The 21,256-nt window shown below is 35.9% G+C and overlaps 1 protein-coding gene across 3 annotated transcripts; it reads right to left on the bottom strand.

Annotated features, from left to right (window-relative positions):
- Positions 1–613: 613 nt before the first annotated feature.
- On the bottom strand, positions 614–20,994 carry LOC135100002 (neprilysin-1-like). 3 transcript variants are annotated; one of them, XM_064002817.1, is made up of 21 exons: positions 20,884–20,994; positions 20,054–20,109; positions 19,669–19,766; positions 17,855–17,943; positions 17,581–17,721; positions 17,314–17,430; positions 15,952–16,213; positions 14,497–14,605; positions 12,367–12,500; positions 11,542–11,747; positions 10,041–10,232; positions 9,557–9,652; positions 9,201–9,342; positions 7,933–8,147; positions 7,037–7,213; positions 5,430–5,530; positions 4,869–4,927; positions 3,194–3,313; positions 2,459–2,604; positions 1,235–1,399; positions 614–927 (listed from the first exon to the last, which is right to left on the bottom strand). In XM_064002817.1, the coding sequence occupies exons 1-21, from the start codon at positions 20,977–20,979 to the stop codon at positions 748–750; spliced, it is 2,901 nt and encodes a 966-aa protein (XP_063858887.1). In that variant the 5' UTR covers positions 20,980–20,994; the 3' UTR covers positions 614–747. The 3 variants fall into 3 exon arrangements, with proteins under 3 accessions (XP_063858887.1, XP_063858888.1, XP_063858889.1); XM_064002818.1 differs by lacking the exon at positions 20,884–20,994 and adding an exon at positions 20,229–20,384; XM_064002819.1 differs by lacking the exons at positions 17,855–17,943; positions 20,054–20,109; positions 20,884–20,994.
- Positions 20,995–21,256: the final 262 nt, after the last annotated feature.

Here is a 21,256-nt window from a genome sequence, read left to right as displayed (position 1 = left end):
AGCTGTGGTTAGAGCCAGTGGGGAGTGGTGACAGCTAGGGGTGAGTTAATCTCACTGGTGTTCCAGGCCAGTGGCTGGTCATGTTTTCATAACTAAAAGCAACTTCTTTGCAGTTATCCACCTGATTCTGAGCTGCTAAGTTCTTCTTAACTTAGTGAATTTAACTACAGGTAACTGGTAGAATGGCGAGAATATGCCTAAATAGGACTTATTATGGTGGCTGGTGGCTGGTGACTGCTGTTGAGGCAGACAAACTCCCTTATGGCTTCCTTGCCACACCAGGAACAAAAGTTTTATGCTTTTCATTATCTTCTCATCACTCTTTTATTCATCTGAATAACTAATGTGTAGTTTGTACTAGATTAACCTTAATTACCCTTTATTATAACTTTACAATTTATATTCAAATCACAACACAACCCAATAATGAACTGATAGTATGCGTGATATGAGTGGAAATTTCCACACGAACGGGAGGGGGACGATGACATATGAGCTTCGTATACACCATCTCCTGGCTCAACAAACACTACACTTCCCTTTAGGGATTTCCTCCTCCAGGATCGAGGTCTAAACTACATAGTTTTTTATACAAGGAAAATTACAAAATTAGTGGTCTATGTTTAACCTTTATTGCAAATGGTGTTCTTTACTTTCCTTTTGACTGGGATATTGTTCTTGAAGGTGTTGAAAGTGTATTGGCTTGTAATTATAACATTTGATGTTTCTAGAAGGTAATATTTACTGTCACCATAGGAGGCAGCGGTCTTTGCCACTGTTCATAGGTGAGCCAGCTGGACAGTTCCACACCTTGCTAAACTCGTCATCATTGGAAAGAGATCCCAAAACACGGAACTTGCCTGGAGAATGGGCATCTAAAAACAGCAGTTGTAGAGCCATTTCAGGAGACTTGTGTTCACACCATGGCTGGTTTAGGGAAATTAAGATTAAACATGAATTGACCAGTCAATTGTTAAAGTAAGATTGCTTTCACATTATACAAATGCCCATGACAGAATGTTATTTAGAAGCTTACAAATCATTTGGTGCAATAGGAAAATTACAGTCAAAGGAATAGTTTAGATTAATAGACAATGAGAAGATAATGTAATAAATAATATCTTTTATACATACATTTTCCCCAACTTAAGAACTGAAATTATATGCTACTGTTAATCATCATTTTGCAAATATCTTCACTGACTTTCAGTTAGAGTTACATTGAGGCACTTACATTGGCAAAGCTGAGATAAAAGATGTGATCAGGAGAGAACTCCTCAAGACCTGGCAGTCTGGGTTCCTCCCCATAGCGGTTTACATACATTTTGTAGGCGTGGAAGGCTTCACGGATTCCACCGTTGTCAGCTATGTTCTCTCCCAGAGTTTGAACTCCACTGACCTACAATGGAAATATTTGTTTGCAGTTTATAATGGATGGGAATTTATTAATACTTTGGATAGCTTTTGTTACATTCTACTATTAATACTTTTATATTATTATTATTGTTATTATTATTTTAAGATTACTATTATTATTATTGTTATTATTATTATTATTATTATTAGTAGTAGTAGTAGTAGTAGTAGTAGTAGTAGTAGCAGTGGTAGCAGTAGTAGTAATGGTAGAAGTAGTATCATTATTATTATTATTTTAATAATAATAATAATAATATTATTATTATTATTATTGTTATTATTATTATTATTATTATTATTATTATTATTATTATTATTATTATTATTATTATTGTTTTGTTGTTGTTATCATTACTGTTACCATTATTATCATTATAATAGGTTATACAAGAATTAATATAACTACTTATATAATCTTATAATTTCATCAGGTAGAAAATCAAACAGCAAGTACTTTTTTTTTTCCAGGATAATAAAAAATTATGTTTGACAATTTTCAAGCTAGAAATGAAGCCTTATAACATTTTGTTAGATTGTTTATGATGATCAGTTATGCAGTGCAAAACATTCATGAGTCACATAAACATTCCACTCAAGGTAATTGCCAACATAAGGTTTTTCGCTTTTGGGAAGAATTGATGACACATTTCTGATAAATAATTACTCACCTGAGAGTGACAGCATGCATGGAGGGAGTGCAAGGATGTATAAATATTTCTGTTATGGCCATACTCTGGGAGAAGTTTGTAAGAACAGATATCAGGTATGATAAAATGGTATATTAGTCTCCGGTCACTGCTGTCAGTCTTTTTGTACTGAATGCAAGCTTTTGTGTGCCAATATCTTTGGGAAAAATATCTTGGTGTTCAGAAGTTTTGGCATATGGAATTTTAGTTAAGAGATTATTGTAGTAGTAGTAGTAGTAGTAGTAGTATTTGTTGTTGTTGCTACAGAAGGAGGGTGAAGAAGGGAGACTGCAATTACAAAAAATAGATTTATTTTGTATGTAGATATTTTGAGTTACGGTAAGTGTATAACTTACTGTTATATTAAGACCAATCTCGGAGAGCTCTGGGGGTACATATTTATCATACTGTTTCACAAAGCACATTGCATGCTCATTGAAGGCCTCAATCGTCTCATTACTCCACCACTGACGTAAATTTCCAAACTTGTCAAACATTCGACCTGTTATGGTAAAATTGTTACATGTCAGCAAAGAGGTGGTGTGTTAAGGCATTGATATAAAGTAGATGTCATCTTCCTTGTTATGCAACATATCTTCATTACTCTGTTTCAGTTTAATTTGGCAAGCAATAATAGAAATCCATGGAACAACAGCTGGCTCATTCAAGACAAGAAAACATTTTATACATACTGTATAACTGCAATACAACCAGTAGACAATATTGTTTGTCAAGGTTACATTAACACCATACAATGACTATTGGCAGATAGCATTGCACTAGTAGTAGCTCAATAGTACACTGTTGGCAGTTATTCCATAATTCAGATTTGTGTTGCCTGCATGGACTAAGACTATGCAAAATTGTAATGTTATTGTGAGGAGAACATCTTTGGGATGCATAAGGTAAAAGTTCAGTCAGACATCTATGGGGGATCTTCTGAGATTAAATAATTATGATCACTTCTGAACTCATCATTGCACAGTACATGCTGTCCATAAAGTTACTAACTGTAACTTTTTAAGGATTGTCATACCATGGACTTCCATTAATCCTCAATTTAGTAGAAAATATAAAAAATGCTGATCAACCTGTGCTGTCAAAGCCATGGGTCATCTCATGGCCAATGATCATCCCTAGACTCCCATAGTTGACGGCAGCAAGGGAATTGTGGCCATAAAATGGTGACTGCAGCATGCCGCTCAAGATGGCTGGAAAGGAAAACCATTGCAAAATGAATACTGTAAATGTGTGCATTATATGTATTACTGTATTAAACAACTTCATTTGCATCAGTTGAAGTTAATGCTTTGGATGTCTTTTTACAGTTCAACTTATATCAGTCTGTACAATTTCAAGTGCTCTTCAGCATGAACAGAATGAAATGTAAGGAAATTTAGATGCAGGAAATTATTGACAAAAATAACATTTCAGGATGAAAGAGAAGCATGAAAGTATTTATTAAAACATGCACATATTTGAAGTGTGAAGTATTCAGGCAAGGAAAAGAATCATGCTGTGTAGTAGCTGGGTCACATCAAAGGCAAGAGAATTGCAGCACTTCCTACTGAAGTGAAGAAAGCAGTCCTCAGAAGAAGAAAAATAAATAAAAGTAAAAAAATAAAATAAAAAATAACTGGGGTGATCATTGTGTATCTTTACTTTGAATCAAAACCAGAGCAGAAGTGCGGCAAGCAACATCCATAAGAAAGTGTGAAAAGAGGCACTGTATTAATTTAGGTGGTTAATGTTGCTTCACAGATGCCTTTTGTCCTGAATTAATCCCCAGAGCATAAGTTCAGTGATGAGGGCTTCTCTCTCTCTCTCTCTCTCTCTCTCTCTCTCTCTCTCTCTCTCTCATCTTCTATTCATCCCACCTCACAATCAATATTAAATGTGTTATTAAAAGTTTGGTTTCTTATTTTAAGCTTTAGGAATAATATTTTCTCCTTATGTTCCACATAATTCAAAATCAAAATTTTTTTCCATAGATCATGTTGCTCTTTTGCCAAGCTTTTCCTTCATTTTCTGCCCTTGCTGGGCCTCTTGCTAATACTAGAGTATGAGGCAAGGCCTTCATTATCATCTAAAAGACTCCCCACCATGGAAACAAAATTAATAAAAAAAAAAAAAAAAAAATCAGCGCAAAAAGGTGTACAAGAGGAAGACCTATGTAGAAAGAGTTTTGGAGGAAGAGTTAGCCTTGCTTTGTAGATGAGGGAAGAGAGAGCAGGTAAGGCCAGCTCTGCTCACTGACTGGGTGAGGGAATCACATAACCATAAATTGTCATGAGCTGATTGCTTTATCTATCCTCTCAGTGCTTTGCCTTACTCTTGCCTGGAACTGATATTGTTGTTTCTAAACTTTTCCCAAGAATTTTCATAAAAGAATTGACCTTAATGCCATAATTTTGAATTTTAGTCTGAAAACTTGCCTCAGAATACCTAAAAGTTAGTCAATGTGAGGCAAGTGATGTTTCAAAACTGATCCCCATATCACCTCACTTCAGCAGGGAGTGCCTGGTTGGAAAGAAAAATTTATGAAGAAAGCTTCCCATTATTTAATCACACTGAAGTAGTATATCAATGAAAAATCCAAGAAAGGCACAGCCAAATAATGTAGGTAGAGGATCTTATGATGTGAATAGAATATATACATACTTGTAGTGTGGCTCCTTCCTTCATCAGTATCACTCCTTGGAGAGAAATAAACTCATAGGTAAGCACAGGAATAATAAGTAATCTGTGATTTTAAAATGAACTTACTGATGCTATTTTGAATGGGATTGTAGACAGAATTCACTATGGTTGGAGGATAAAGGAACCTGGAATAGGAAAAACTGAATAAGAGAATGGTTACATTTGTATATTATATGCTAGAGGGAAAAACAGTATGAAAATTTCATAAACTATCCCATGAATATGCATGTTTCCCAAGCAATGAAAAATAGTGCTTCTGTCCAAAAAACAGCTTGCCATTTTTTCCAACATATATTCATTGCAATATACTGCCATCTGCATTCTCACCCACAATAAATTTTCATACCTTTATCTTCACATACTAGTTTTATAGATTACTACTGAAGCAGCACAGTATATTTTGTGAGCAGATATGTTAGCACAGCACCTGCCGTTTTGTTCAGCTTCAGTATTTCATTTATATTTTCCACTAACTTTAATTTCTCTCATGGTACTTTTCCTGGAAATATTAGACAGTTATGATGGCATCACACAATCCTGTGGCATTTTCATTCTCACAGCAAACTGTTAGCATTGAAAAGATGTATTATGTAGCTAGATTGTGCAGAGACTTGAAGGCAAACTTACGAGTGCTCTGGAACATCTCTGAGAGCAGCAAGGGCATTCAGGTTGTACCAGGCCCCAATATGCACTAGGTTATCTATGTGTTCTCCATTCACCAGGTTCAGCTGTGTATTAAAACAAAGGTATTCATGTCAGGAGTATTCACTAATAAAATATGCTAACATACTCCCCCCCTCCTTCTCCATCTGATTATCATCATCATCTTCATTATCCTCCTCCTCCTCCTCCTCCTCCTCATCCTCCTCCTCCTCCTCCTCCTCCTCCTCCTCCTCCTCCTCCTCCTCCTCCTCCTCCTCCTCCTCCTCATCATCATCATCATCATCCTCATCACCATCATCATCATTATCATTATTGTTATCATCAGTTTAAAAGGCATGTATGCTTGCATGTGTTATATTGTTCACCTTATGGTGTCTTGCCAGATGCATGGCCTCCAGCAGCCTTTCTCACACCTAAATCTCTGAGGTGTTTTTATTTTTATTTATTTCTTTTTTATCTAAAGAAAGCTTGTCAGGGGTTAAAAATAAGTAAATAAAAAGAAATTTCATTGCCACACCTCTTAACAGTTTTGTAGGAATGGGTTCCAAGTTGATTGCCTGCTTAGTTAAGGAGGTGTCTTAAAACTCTTCTCTTGAAATTGTCCATGTTGTAGGGAAGAAGAGAACACAATCAGACAGAGTGCCAGAGTTTAACAGTGAAAGGAGTGAAAGAGTGAAAATATGAATTAACTCTTGCATTAAGGAGGTGGATGAAATGGGGTGAGAGCAAATAAAAAGTCTGTAATGAAGCTGCAGGACAGGATAGATATGCAGTTAGTAAGTCCAGAAGAGTAATAAGCATGGAAATGATGACAGAAGATAGCAAGAGATGTAGTATCACTATCACTGTCAAATGTGAAAGATTAAGATTGTGAGTTACTGGAGGAAAACTGAATAATTTTTTTTCTGCTACCTGTTTAGTAATGCTCTGTGACTGGAATTCTCCAATATATGAGAGGTACACTCAATTAAAGAATAGATAACATCCCTGTATAGCATTAGCACCTGGGATAAGAAAAAAAAATTGATGAAGAAGATATAGAACATTTAACCTTATGGAGATTGCTTTTTTTGGCAAGAAATGAGATTTGCAATTTGCAGTATATCAAATGTACAAGAGGGGGCAGATGAGTGTCATTAAAAAAAATGGGTATAGTTGCAAGGAATATTATGCTGAATAGATGTAAGAAAGTTTAAGGTTAAGATAGATGAGGTATTGTCCAATATTGCACAAATGAATGCAGATTGTTTTTTTTCCTCATGAAAATTTCAGTTACAAGCTTTTAAGCAAACATTCTGCAATCAGGAGTTATCATTAATCCAGTAATCCCAAGGTCCCAAGGGTAGCAGAGTAGTGATGGGCAACCTATATTTATCATCAATGAGGAAGTCAGACATTTAAAATTCATTGTTAGAATATATTTGTTTATGCATTGTTTCCCTTCATTACCTATCTGAAGAAAGATCACCTTTCTTATTTATATATATGCAGTCAACAGTATAGTGCAAATTATTTCATTCATGGAAATTATCTTGAATTATTGAATGTTAAAACTGCATTCTACTACTTACACCTTCATAGCCCTGTGCTAACTGTTTGTCATCCATAATCCAGTCTGGGTAGGCCACAAAGGGGTCAATGGCTGCCAGTTTCTCCTGGGCCACTTGCAGGTCTTCTGGCAGCATCCAGGTGTTATTGTTTAGAAGGGAGGAGAAAGCTCCACGCAAGTCTTCTGTCAGCTCTGTTACCTAAATAGAAAATAATTATAAAACTTTGTTAATTTATCACAAGCGATTGTCAGTGGCATGCCAATATTTTACATAAATTGGTAAATTACCACAGCACTAACATCAATATATTTTCTTGTAGCACTAGGAAGAATCAATAGCTTGAATACACATGGTGTGTAAATTGCAAGCATTTTTGTACATATGTACTCTGTATTATAATTGGGGTTGGGATTAAGTTGAGACTGGCAACTGTTACTCCTCTTTTTCTTCCCAAAAGCAAGATCTCTGTAGATGTTCAGGCCTTAGTAAAATTAATTAGATAGTGTCGGATCTGAATTTGAGTTAGATTAAATTTACTGAGAAACTGTATTATTTATTTCACATAACTTGATATTATCATAACTGTTGGATAACTAGCAAGTGATGGGGACAGTCATGCATTCCACTTATTCTACTAAGTCCAACCAGTTTAATGTCAGGGATATATAATTGTATTCATATCCTCCGTCATGAAAAGAGGCTTAAAAGAACAAGAGTGGAAGACTGAGAATTCCTCTCTGATGAAATTATCACAGTAGTAAGATCTTACTTAAAAAAAAAATATCTTCTAGGGAGCCCATCTATATCTGAAGATAAACATTTTGTTTTGAAATTTGAAGGAGATAGGTATTCTTTATTATTCATTTCATAATGTTCTTTTAACTCAAGCATGCCATGTAATATCAATATTCATTTACCTCTGGTTTCACTGTGTGAGGGACAAAGTGATCCACATACTCCCTGGAAAGTGCGAAGCCCATATTTCTATTAGTTATACTTATGCAGTATTGCCATCGAGGTGTTGATCGAGATTGACCATAGAAGTCCTGCATGTAGGTGTGGGAAGCATTCCTCATGGCATATGTGGTTTCCTGTTGCAGAACATACACCCACCACCATCCAATAGCATTTGCTGTACATAACAAAAAATATAATTAGAATGTTTTTAGTGATAAAATTTAAGTTTATAAACTGGCTTTACATATTTTTTCTTTTAAGTTTCTAAAGGTTTGCAGTAATGTAGTACAGTAGTCACAAAATTGTTAAAACTAACAGAGTACATGAAATCTAAATAAATTAGATTTTCAAAATAGGATCTTAAATGTTCATTAAGACAACATTCATTCTAGGACAAGCAAAATAACAGTGTAAAATGTCCATCTTGTAGTGATGTCCCATAGTGTATTTGTGGTGACCATCAAATGCTTGAAAAAGAGACTAGGAATTATGAGTGTGTCTACTTTACAATCTGTTTTCCAAAAAGTTTGCTGCACAAGTCCACAAGACAGTAGTAATGCACACACTTCTTATGGCTTCCTCTTTCCAACTCTAGTTATGAAATCCATGGAGAACAAAACTCTAAGTAATTCCTTAATTATGATTTTTTATTCTTGGGTGTAGATCAATCATTGTTTGATAGAAGGAAAATCCAGGATGAATATGCAATAAAGTTCATTTTAGTCATGGTAACACTCAACCTTGGTCTGGCATGAGCAGCCACAAGTGATTTACTACTGACTGAGTACTTAAGTAAATTTATTGGCAAAAAGTGCAGATTGTGAAGTGAAAATAATAATTCTAATAAGGAATTATAGAAAGACTTGGGCAAGTTATAATGATAGACAAAATCAGCAAAATGGAGTTTAATGCAAAGGTATATCAAGTTTTGAAGATGGGATAAGTAAAATACCAGATAGAAATATAAGACAGTGAATGAGGAAAACTGATATACATTAGTACAATTTCCTTTACAGAAGCAAAGATATTTTGGAATGTGCAAGACAGTGTGATGGCAATGAGGAGGATGTATCAACTGAAGGAAAGACTGGATAAATATAGTTATGGAGACAGGATTACAAGAATGTAGCTAAACCCTCATGTCATACCACTAGATGAACACACACACACACACACACACACACACACACACACACACACACATGCATGCACATTCTGAATGACTGACCAAGAGTCTTGGGATCAGTAGTTGCTAGCAAGTTACTGAAATCTCTGAAGAATGGTCCCTTGAAAGACAGCAATGGCTCATCCTTTGTAATGGTGATGTCAGTTTCTGCAAACATTTCCTCCAGGAAACTCAGCCACTCAATCTGATGGGAAAAAAAAAAATACTTGTTATGGAAAGTTAAGTTGGCCTACTTGTGTGTGAGGATATAAGGTATAGTACTCATATTTTTATTATGTAATTTTTATTTTCATAATATTAGACATGAAAACAAGCATTATTTTATCATAATTTTACAAGGTTACTTGATTCTGAGCTTTATGCAAAGGATGAACTCAGAACAAGGTACTTATATGCACCTGATGTGGAGTGCCTGCATCTGTGTCCTCCTGCAACTCTGCCACAGTGGTTTGCCAGGCATGATCAGTTGTCTCATTTATAGCTTTCATTACAATCTGTGAAACAGGAGAGTTAGTACACTGTTATTAAAGTGTAACTATCAATGGATATGTACAGCTGAAATTTGTTACTGTGTATGTTGAGGAAGTATGGAAACCCTTGAGAGGAGAATGGGTAAAATGAATGAGTTTCTTACATTTTGATTCTATAGGCCAATATGATAGATTTTGTGGGAGTGTAAAAAAAATGCAATTAATTTGTTAGCTGCAATCAAAACTAGCCTGCTTAAATAACTTACCATCCCTTGATATTGTGTAGTAAGTGTCATAACCAGGGGACAAATCAATGACAAAATGGGATCAAGTATAAATAAGGTATGGCAAGCATGAAAATCACTTATTCTTGTCATATATTTGTGTTATCACTAAATAATTTTAGTCTTACCTTTGAGAATTTCATTTCAAACTCAATAACATCATTCACTTGACTATCAATGTCTTGGTCAGAAGCACTAGATTCCATGAAATCACGCAGCATCTTAGCAGCAGATGTCATGAAAGTGTGGTAGGGAGCTAGGGTGTCATTACTGACTGATCCCATAACACTTGCTCCAGCAGGCACTTGTCCAGCATCAACCTAAAAAAAAAAAAAAAGATTTTTTATGGAAGAAAATTACAAAAATGAGCAACGGAAGCATTAACTGCATGAAAGATGTGGCATAGGAACTTGTACAACGTAAGTGAAGTGTGAAGTGTTTGGACTGGGATAATTGATAGTAGTAGCTCTTCTACTGTTGCCACTCCATTCTGAGGAAAACACCTGAAGGGAATAAAATGTCAGAAAGAGAGAGAGAGAGAGAGAGAGAGAGAGAGAGAGAGAGAGAGAGAGAGAGAGAGAGAGAGAGAGAGAGAGAGAGAGAGAGAGAGAGAGAGAGAGAGAGAGAGAGAGAGAGAGAGAGAGAGAGAGAGAGAGAGAGAGAGAGAGAGATTTATAAGAAAGGATGGTCCAAGGGATAAAATAAGAAAATATAAAAAATCCCAAAAAGTTAGTAGAAAAGTAATAGAGCTTCCCCTCTTCTATCTATTTCTGTATTCAAGTTGTTTTTAAAAAAGCTCCCAAAAAATGGTAAAGGTAAAGTGAAATGTTAATGAGCAAGGAAAAAGAGAAGAGCAGCAATATGCAGCAAAAGTAATTTTTTTGACTGAATGAGATAGCTGGTCTATCTGTGTACTTGGTACTTCTTCCTAAAAGTTTTCCCAAACTAATGGCCATAAAAAGGGTCTACAAGGAAGTGGATGACTGCTTCACAAAAGGACAGCTGGGATATATATTGCAACAATGATGACCATAGCAAAACCAGATAACTGTGATTTATGCCAAGGTTATATTAACATCAAGCAATGCTGGATGAGCTGAGACACCTCAATGTCCAAAAACAAAAGCCAGCTTTTACCTTACACCACAGCTATCCACATCCAGGCCCACCATGAGTAGGGTGCCAAAGATTTTTTCATTATCTATAACAATCCTGAAGTTCCCTAGATGTTAAAGGGGAACATTATTATAATTTACATGCCCAAAAGAGCCATACAAAATCATCCCATCACCTAGAAAGCTCTGAATGTTCCCCATAACTGGTCTTATCCATAGATGAACTCAACATGTTGCCAGTCACCACTCATCCACTGACACATAGCTGCCTCTCAGAAGCATATCAGTGCTGCACCTGTGAATCCCCATCAACACCCAGAGATTAGGATAAGTGGACGAGCTCAGTAATACCACTGGGTACAGCATAGAATATAAAGAATGTAAAAGACAGCATATAGGGGAGGACATCAACCCTCTTTTCTTGAAGAGACAAACCACCACCAATAGAACAAATGCAAGCATAAACACTTGCAACAAAATTTCAAAGCAGAAAGTAAAGATTACTTAAACTAACAAAGATAAGCCATCTAGAAGTGTTGAAAACGTCAGTACTGATGTAGACTTGGATGAGTGGGTAGACGTTAAGGCTGCGGAGATTGTTGAGAGCAGTTGAGAGGCTGAAGGAGTTCGGGTCCCAGGTCTCCATCACCATGGGCCATCCACCCTGAGCAGCAGACAGCAAGTTGACAAGAGGATCCAGGCCAAGCTCATTCATTGTGTCTGTTGCAATACATGTCAAACACCAATGTTTTACCCTTCGTTACAAACTACTTTTCTTTAATCTGAAGCATTATTATTTAATTAAGCATTCACAAGAGAGAGAGAGAGAGAGAGAGAGCCATGTAAAATAGGTCATATTTTGGAAAGTTGTATTTCAAGTCATCTTCAGGGTGGGCATTCACTTGAATGATATCTTGTAATACAGGTGACAGTTCATTGACTCTTGATTCCTCTAGTTTCTGGCAAGCCTTACAACAAATATTTCTCATCATAGCATGGTCTTACATGCAATTACTTTTAATCATACTTGCATCTATGAAAAATATAGTATTGTTGAATGAGATGTATAGGACAATTTTCTATACCATAGTATCTTTTGCCTTTTCAGGGTGTTCTATATTGAGGCCAAATTATGGTACCAAGTGAACAGACACTTAATACAAACCACAAAAGTAAGCAAGTACTGTGCTGATTAAGTTTCAGTAATTGGTGAAGTGGGTGGTAGTCTTACTATGAAGTGTTCCATGTAGGATTGCTAGAACTACATTTTAGAGTTTGATAAAAGAAAATATGGTAATTTGTATTGAAAAGTTTTTATTTCTCTCTGAAGGATGCATACCTGTGTCTAAGCAGGAACTGTAAAGAGAGCGTATTTCATGAAGAGGGGCTGGAGCATCTGGCTTAGCAGGGGTTTCCAGAATCTGGAGCAAATGTTTATCCATACGCTTTACAGCATCAATGTAGGTGCCTCCCCTGTAGTGGGTAAGTGATGTAGTGATTAGAAGAGCAGTTAAAGTATTTCATTGGAAATATAAAATTTTGATAAACTTTTGACACAATATTAATAATTGAATTTGTTTTTGCATTAATACAATTTAAGGAATATCATTTCATGCACTGCAAATATGAAGCATGTAGTATATACGTCTTTTAACACTTGAGAATTAAAGTATATAAAATTAATCTGTTGGGAGATAAAGAATTGTTGTGCTCCCCTGGTAAACAAATATGATTTATTTTATCACAAAAAGCATTTAAAATGTCAGTCATAAATCTAGTTTCCTAGAAATGATAGTGTATAGGATGTGAATCACCTTCATTTAGCCCTGTCTCCATGTCTACTTATATCCAGCTTAAAGTCAGGAATGTTCTCACATCACCTTCATAGTCTGACTCATTCTAACTGTTGCTAGTTATATGAGGTGATATAAAAAAAAATCAAATTCAGTTGATATACAAAAAATGTATTTATTTAAGTCTAGGCACCATTTTCCAATTAATCCCTTTGAACAGTAATGCAGTGCTCCTGGCACCATTACCACTGCTGAAACATGTTTTAGAAATCTTGTTTTGAAGTGTGTTTAGCACCTTCTGGAAGTCACGCTGAATTTCCTCCATGGTTTCAAAATGGTATCTTTCCAGCTGCAGCTTCTTTTTTAGGAAGAAGATAGGTTGCAAGAAGCTTGTAGACCCAATATAGATGATGAGATCTTGGATTATATTGATAAGAAACTGAAGAATTTCTTGGTCTTCTTCTTTACACACAGTATAAAATATAAACTGCACAAAATGTACAAAGACTGGAGATGCTTGCTATGCCATGTCTGAGATGAGTCCACTGTCCTTAAACTCAGACATGCATTTTATGTGAATTATATTTGACTCCTCCCATTTTGTGACATTACCGAGTAACCACACCCATACAGATATTACAATCTAAGAAATTGTGTACCTGAATATCAGACTAAAACTTCCAGCTATATTGATGTCACTTCTCATCTCTTATAGAACCCATTTATCATTTATCATGATTCCTATTGCAGTATCTCATTCCCAACATTCAATGTAATACTGACAGTGTAAAATGAAAACATAACAGCGCCTAACACCAAGTCTCATCCCCAGTAATGACCCTCAACATGAAGGCTGGGTCATCCAAGATATGCTGACAGAGTTCTTGGCAGAGTTTGGTCTGATGGTTCTTCTGTTTGAGAATCAGAAACCTGAGAACAATGCAGCAATGCAGTGTATGTTCAAATCAGGTGTGAGGATTGCCTGCACTCTTCTGCATGACAGAAATGCCTCTAATGGATCTCTGATGATCCTCATGCACTAGTTGCTGAATTGTTTCCATTACTGTACTGGGGTGACTTCTTCCATTAAGAACCTGGCATGGCACACATATCCGTGCTAACATTTGTTGGTGTGCTAAGGAACTATTTTTGGAACTTTTTGATAGTACTGTACTATCTCATGTTGTGAGACTAGATTTTTTTTTTTTACCTTGGTTAAGATTTTTATCTTTCAATATGTACTCATGACACGTTGTTCTTCCATGATCCCTTGTCTGAATGTCTGCTCTGTCCTTATTTTCTGATTCCCTCATTGCTTCAAACATCAAAATCAAATAATCATTTTTGCTTCTTTCCTCTAACTTTGTGAACCTTAGTTTATCCAGTCTGCAGAGAATTGTTCTGAACTTGATATCAGTTTGGTAACATATCTTTGTATTGTTTAAAATTTTTCTTTTTTTGTTATATATATTTTTTATATGACAAATTGTAGCTGAATATTCACTTTTTATGTATAACATAAACATTAAAAGTTCTCTTAAGATTTTTCACGCATACTGTATGTAGTATGCAGTTAAATATTTTCAAAATATTATGATGATGTTAAAAATGTAAAAAGAAATGCATATGAAGAGTAAAGCAAATATGAGGAGGAGGAAGAGGAGAGCATAACTCACCATCCAGACTCTGGAACTGGATGTTTGTCAATCCATCCCCCACATGCAAACTGGTAAAAGTCATCACAAGGGTTGACGGAGTGGTCCAGGCTCTCTGAGATCCGTGTTGCTGTGGGACAGATAGTCACTTGAATCGTTATAAGCCAAGTGAAGTTTACTATGGAGGTTGTTGTTTCATTTTGAGCAGCCCAGCCGAGCCTGACTGCAGGCTATTCAAATGCTAATATCTCTGAAACTATATGGCTGATCATAATGAAATTAGCACCATATGATAACACAACTCTATCAATTTTATATGATATAGCTTTCATCTCTTCCGTTGGGTGAAGTCAATGGGTAACTTGCAAAAAGTAAAAGAGTGTCAAAAATGGGATTTCTTAAAAACTACTTAATCAATTTTAATGAAGCTTAATTATAATTCTAATAAAATTCCTTTTGTCAACTTTCAAGTAGAGCTGTGCATGTGCAAAGTCAAAATGCCTACTTTTTAACTAATTAACTGATCAAGTTCAAATTTTGTAGTTAATAAGATTAATACAAGTTATAACAAAAAAGCATGTCGAATTTGCAACACTATTGTGTAAGCGCAAAACACAGTATAAAACTTTTTGTAAAGTGACTCAATTTTCTGCAATTTTCACTAACTTCCTTTTGTTTCAATGAAAGCAGATACATACCACTGAAGACAGAATGAATTTTCCTATCCAACAGTATATAGTACAACCATTTAGCTCTCACAAAGTTTTGAGCTAGTGTTTTGAATATTAGGCAAGTGTGCAATGTGTGCGGTGTCTGAAATTACCACCAACTTTTCCACTAATGAACTGATATAGCTCAAATTTTGTAGGTAATAAGATAAATACAAGTTATAACAAAAAAGCATGTCGAATTTGCAAGAATATTGTGCATTTGCAAAATACATAATAAAACTTTTTATAAACTGATCATCAGTTTTTTGCAATTTTCCTCAACTTCCTTTTGTTTCAACAAGAGTGGACACATACCACTGAATGCAGAATGAAATTCCCTATCCAACATTATATAGTATAACCATTGAACTCTGCAAAGTTTTGAGCTAGAGTGATTTAAATATTAGGTAAGTGTGCGATGTACAGGGTGCCTGAAATAGCTTCTCTCTCTCTCTCTCTCTCTCTCTCTCTCTCTCTCTCTCTCTCTCTCTCTCTCTCTCTCTCTCTCTCTTTCTCTCTCTCTCTCTCTCTCTCTCTCTCTCTCTCACTTATAGAAATATCCCTTCCACTGATGCATTACTGACAGCTTCACTCATCAGTCGCCTTCCATAGTTATTATAACTTGATGTTTGTGAAATACTTGAATTGTAGGTATGTTTCATACAGGGGCTGTCATGTGTAGGCCTGATGACTTCTTCCAGCTTCCTCTGTTTTCTTACATTCTTATGTAACTGTTGCAATGAAAGGGAAAACCACAATGACTCACCTGCCTCATAGCATGCTGTTGTTTCACATACTTGTATTTGTGTGCCATTTTTAAGACTTTTGGATGGGAGCCTATTAGATTCTTTTATCTGTTTCATTGGCGATTTTCTGTTTTTGCTTGAGCTATCCTCTGTCTCCTTTATTTTTGTTGCTTCTTTATCACTAAATGGTATTTGTGGCTGTATATCTTGTGTGGCAACTGGGATCTTCACATTTCGGGGATGCTTGTCATGTTCTTCATATTTCTGAAGTGTAACTTCTTCCTAGGAAGAGACAGCAGCAAGTTAATACCACATGAATCTTTTACCAAAGGAAGGGAAGGGCAAATTTTTTTTATGAGATCATATGCTTATGTCACATACACAAATTGTACAAGCTGTTGAAAAATTAAATCAAGTAAATAAATAAATAAATAATAATGAGAAATAAATATATAAATAATAAAGAAATAAAAAATCTTTATCTATTATTTATATAGTATTCATATACTTTACATTTGTTCTTCTTTAGAAAGCATAATGTGAAAGAAAACTGCCCAGCCATATTTCTATCTGCTGAGCGAATAATATTTTGCCCCATTTCAAGACCTTTTAATAGTAATTTTTCTTTCGCAGCCCTGTAACAAATTTTATTTCAGTATTTATTATGGTGTACTGTGTGCCTTTGGTGGTCTGATCTACAGTACTGAATGAACCTTACTGTAGTGCAGAACTTGTATTTTCAATATAATCTCATATCCACACATTGTGATAGTTTGTGAAAACAGAAAAATATTTAGAGATATACAAAAGGAAGTTGAAGAATGAAGGGGTGGCTTTTCTCCTCCTAGACAAAGACACAATAGAGAAAATAATATCACTATGATTAGAATAGGACATCCCTGGGAATGGAAAAGCATCCATAGGAATGGGAAGACTCCTTTGGGAATATAAAGACTCTTATGTGAAAACACCCATGGGAATAGAAGGGCTTTCTAAAATGGGAAGGCATCTATGGGTATGGGAAGACTTCTTCAAAAATTAGTTAGTGTCCTCAGGAATGGAAAGATGTTCTCAGAAATGAGGAGGCACCTTTGGGAGAGGGAAAGCGCTCTCTCAAATGAGGAGGCTCTTTCGGGAACAGGAAGGCAAGCACACGTGTGAAGGTTTCTTCAGAAATGGGAGGGCTCCTAAAGGAATAAAAAGGTGCCCCACAGGAATGGAACTGGAAGGTACCTATGGGAAAGGAAACACTGCTTAACGAATGGGAAGACTCTCTCAGGAATGGTAATATTCCAATGTAACTGCTATTCGGGTATTGTCCTGATAATTATGTATGTGGAGGATGGACGCACATAAACAGGCAAGTTTATAAAAAGACTTACCTCAACATAGCCTGGGTCCATTGAGGGTAGTGGATGTGGAAAGTGTTGCTCAGACTTGCTAGATGGCAGCAGGACCCCTGTGTCATGTTCACGTTCTTTTTTGAGCTGCACTGCCACCTATAAGAGTTGTCTTTGTATGTCATTGTATCTTTGGTAAGCTATGAATGGGGGTTCTTAATGTAATATGAACATTTGTTCATCACAACAGCTATTGAATGTATATGAAAGATTTGTCAGAGTCTAACAATGGGAGGAATTAAAAAAAACCTCCTCATAATTTGGGTCAGGAACATTTCTCTGTCTATGTTTCTCTTTCATTTCTCTTATCTTGTCTCTGATGACATTCTTAGGATGCTTGGAAACCAGCAGTGGAGAGGGAAGTGCAGAAGACTGGACAGGGACCATCACCTGCAGAGGATCAAAATACTTGTCATCAGAAATTAGAAAGTGTTGGTATAAAGTATACATAATCTGTTAAGCTGGTTGGACTGAAAAAAATGAATGAATAAAATAAAGTAAAAATAAAATTGAATGTGAGCACCTCATGGAAAGCGGAGGTTAGTGCAGAGGGAGAGACAATGCCAGATTGAGGGTAGTTCTGGATCAAGACCTCTTGCTGCTTGGGAACACCTGGGGGAGAGGGCATCTTGTGAGGAAAAACAACTGCTATTATTATTATCATTATTATTATTATTATTATTATTATTATTATTATTATTATCATTATTATTATTATTATTACCATTATTATTATTATTATTATTATTATTATTATTATTTTTATTATTATTATTATTATTATCATCATCATTATTACCAATTAAAGTTGTTGTTTTTTGTTGTTGATCATGTGTGCAATCGCTGTTTATATATATATATGTATATATATATATATATATATATATATATATATATATATATATATATATATATATATATATATATATATATATATATATATATATATATATATATATATATATATATATATATATATATATATATATATATATATATATAATTTTTATGCTAAGACAGATTATGGAAAAATGCAGGGAGGAGCACAGGGAGATACACGCAACATTTAGAGATTTGGATAAAGCATATGATCGAATCCCGAGGCACGAAGAACGGAGATGCTTGAGGAAGAAAATGGTGCCAGAGAAGTATGTAAAGCTGATCATGGAAATGTACAGAAATGTGAAAACAAGGGTTAGAACTGGGAATTTTGATGTGCGGGTTGGGCTGCATCAAGGCTCAGCTCTTAGCCCTTTACTCTTTAATGTAGTGTTTGATGTGTTGCCTGAGGGGATAAAGAAGAATATCTTGGGACATTATGCATGCGGATGATACGGTGTTAGTTGGTGAATCAAAACAAGAAGCAGAGAAGAGGATGGATGAGTGGCGTATAGCACTGGAAAGGTGTGGAATGTAGTAGTATAAGTAAGTAGAAGTCAGACGGAATATATGGTAATGACAGACCAGGATCAAAGCAGGAACAGAGACACGAGGAGCATGACCCTAGATAGGCAATCTCAGAACAACGTGAGGGACTTCAGATATCTAGGTTCAATTGTTGCGGCAGATGGAAACAAATAGGTGGCAGTTATCAGGATACAGGCAAGATGGAAAAACTGGCTTGATATGTCAGGAGTCTTCTGTGACAAAAGAATGCCAATGAACGGTGGTGAGACCAGCTATGATGTCTAATCTAAAGACTGTACCAATGAAGAAGAGTAATGAAAATAAAATGGAAGTGGCAGAAATGAGAATGTTGAGATGAATGAGTGGACTGACAAGGAAGGATAGAATTAAGAATGAAGTCATAAGAGGTACAGTTAAGGTAACAAGTGTAAGTAAGAAGATGCAGGAGGCATGGTCGAGATGGTTTGGGCATGTTATGAGGAGAGAGGAATTGAGTTGTGAAAGGCTACACATGGATATGGAAGTGGGTGGCAGGAAGAGAGGAAGGCCAAGGACGAGATGGAAGGACTGTACTGTGACAGACGACACTGAGAAGAACTTGGACCTTAAAGTGGTGGAGGACAGGGTTAGATGGAGGAGACTCATCAAAAACAGCGACCCCGTTTAGAAATGGGATAATAATGCTGCAGAATTATATATATATATATATATATATATATATATATATATATATATATATATATATATATATATATATATATATATATATATATATATATATATATATATATATATATATATATATATATATATATATATATATATATATATATATATATTATATTATATTATATTATATTATATTATTTCCCACGGCTTTGTTTGGAGTGGGCGCAACACCCGAAGTGTTATCAAATAACGGCCACCTACTTGCAGTTGTCACAATAAGCACGACACTGGCCACAGTGGTGACGAGGACGACGGTGGCAGCCATGCCCACCCGGCGCGGAATGTGGAGCTCAGAGGAACTGTGAGTGAAGGTGTAAGATTTATCACGCCACTTTAGATATGGAAAAACACATTACGTATAGCAATGGATATTTTGGCTTCGTTCTTTGCATTTCTCCAAGCACACAGATGTATTACAGATTTCGTCAGACTTTCGTTAATCACATCAGTTGCATATTTAAGACACAAGACATTTTCAGTCATGTTTCGCTTTTACTAAGATTGTCCACACTTCGTAAATGGAAATCGAAAAAGAGAGAATGACATGACGCACGTACACACCATGACGCTCTTCAGCATTCATTACCTTTGGGGCTGGTGGGGCTGGTCGTCCAGGGGCACGTCCACAAAGTCTGACCGCCCCTGTGGGTGAAACATTTGCATTACTATGAATCATTAGCCTCATGGTTCTTGGTCTTGAGAAGCAGAAGTAACTTTATTTGTGAGCGTGCAGATGCAAGTCTCATAAGTGCGAGAATTACCGAGTAAAAGGAAGTTTTGCAACACAGAATTTGCATGGTTCCTTCCTCTGTGGTAATTGTTCCATGATTAGAACATGCTTGCGACGCTCATCGATTCCTAGCTCGGAGACTTCTCGCAAGGGAGCATCCACTAACCATCAGCACCGTCGCTCCATACTAAACCCGAATCAAGGTTAGTAGTCAACATGTGTCCGGCGACCAGTATCTCAGGATAGTTATGACGCAAGTGTGCATCTGTGCACATTAATTTAAACACGAACATCTGTGAAAACACTTGCATAACTCACGTTTTCATAAAGGAGCGAAAATCTGAAGAAATGCGAGTTTATGAGTATCGTTTTTGTTTATTTGTATGCTTGTTTGTTTGTTTATTTGTTTACTCTCTCTCTCTCTCTCTCTCTCTCTCTCTCTCTCTCTCTCTCTCTCTCTCCCTCCCTCCAAATACACACACACACACACACACACACACACACACACACACACACACACACACACATACTGCATCCTTTTTTTTATTTTTATTTTATTTTATTTATTTATTTTTATTTATTTATTTGTTTGTTTTTATTTATTTATTTATCATTATTATTTTTTGACGAAGTTTCTTAAAAAAAACAATGACACGGAATGTTCTGTAGCTGAGGTGACTACTGACCTGCAGCTCGACGTGTTCCTCAGGTGGTGGCATGATGGCTACTGTGGTGTAAGGAAAGCACCCAGCGGAGACAGAGACAGTGAGCGTTCTTGACATCAGTGATAACGATAAGAAAGGACCATGCCACGGAGACTTAAGGGGCAGGTCATTATTTTTTTCTGTTATCATATGAATTTGTAGTATTTTGTTATTATTTTCTGCACTCCGAAACTTAAGACGCACTGATATATTTCTACAGTATTTGTGTTTATTTTACAGTTCCTTAATAAAGGTAATGCTGGCAACTTTCAGAGATCAAGTGTTCTGGGGCATTTAAATCTTATCAAAGTCATTGCATCTCCATTATCTTACTGTAAATAGGTTGGAAAATGAC

Source organism: Scylla paramamosain, chromosome 4 (genome assembly GCF_035594125.1).
Source record: "Scylla paramamosain isolate STU-SP2022 chromosome 4, ASM3559412v1, whole genome shotgun sequence".
Lineage (NCBI taxonomy): Eukaryota > Metazoa > Arthropoda > Malacostraca > Decapoda > Portunidae > Scylla > Scylla paramamosain.
This window is presented reverse-complemented; position numbering and strand designations above follow the sequence as displayed.

Excerpts from the sequence above, each read along its gene's own strand:
- LOC135100002 (XM_064002817.1), bottom strand. The coding sequence starts at position 20,979 with ATGTCAAGAACGCTCACTGTCTCTGTCTCCGCTGGGTGCTTTCCTTAC. Across the intron at positions 3,314-4,868 it reads TCCCATTCAAAATAGCATCA|CCATCTTGAGCGGCATGCTG; the intron begins GTAAGTTCATTT and ends TTTCCTTTCCAG. Across the intron at positions 1,400-2,458 it reads AGATTGGTCTTAATATAACA|GTCAGTGGAGTTCAAACTCT; the intron begins GTAAGTTATACA and ends TTTCCATTGTAG.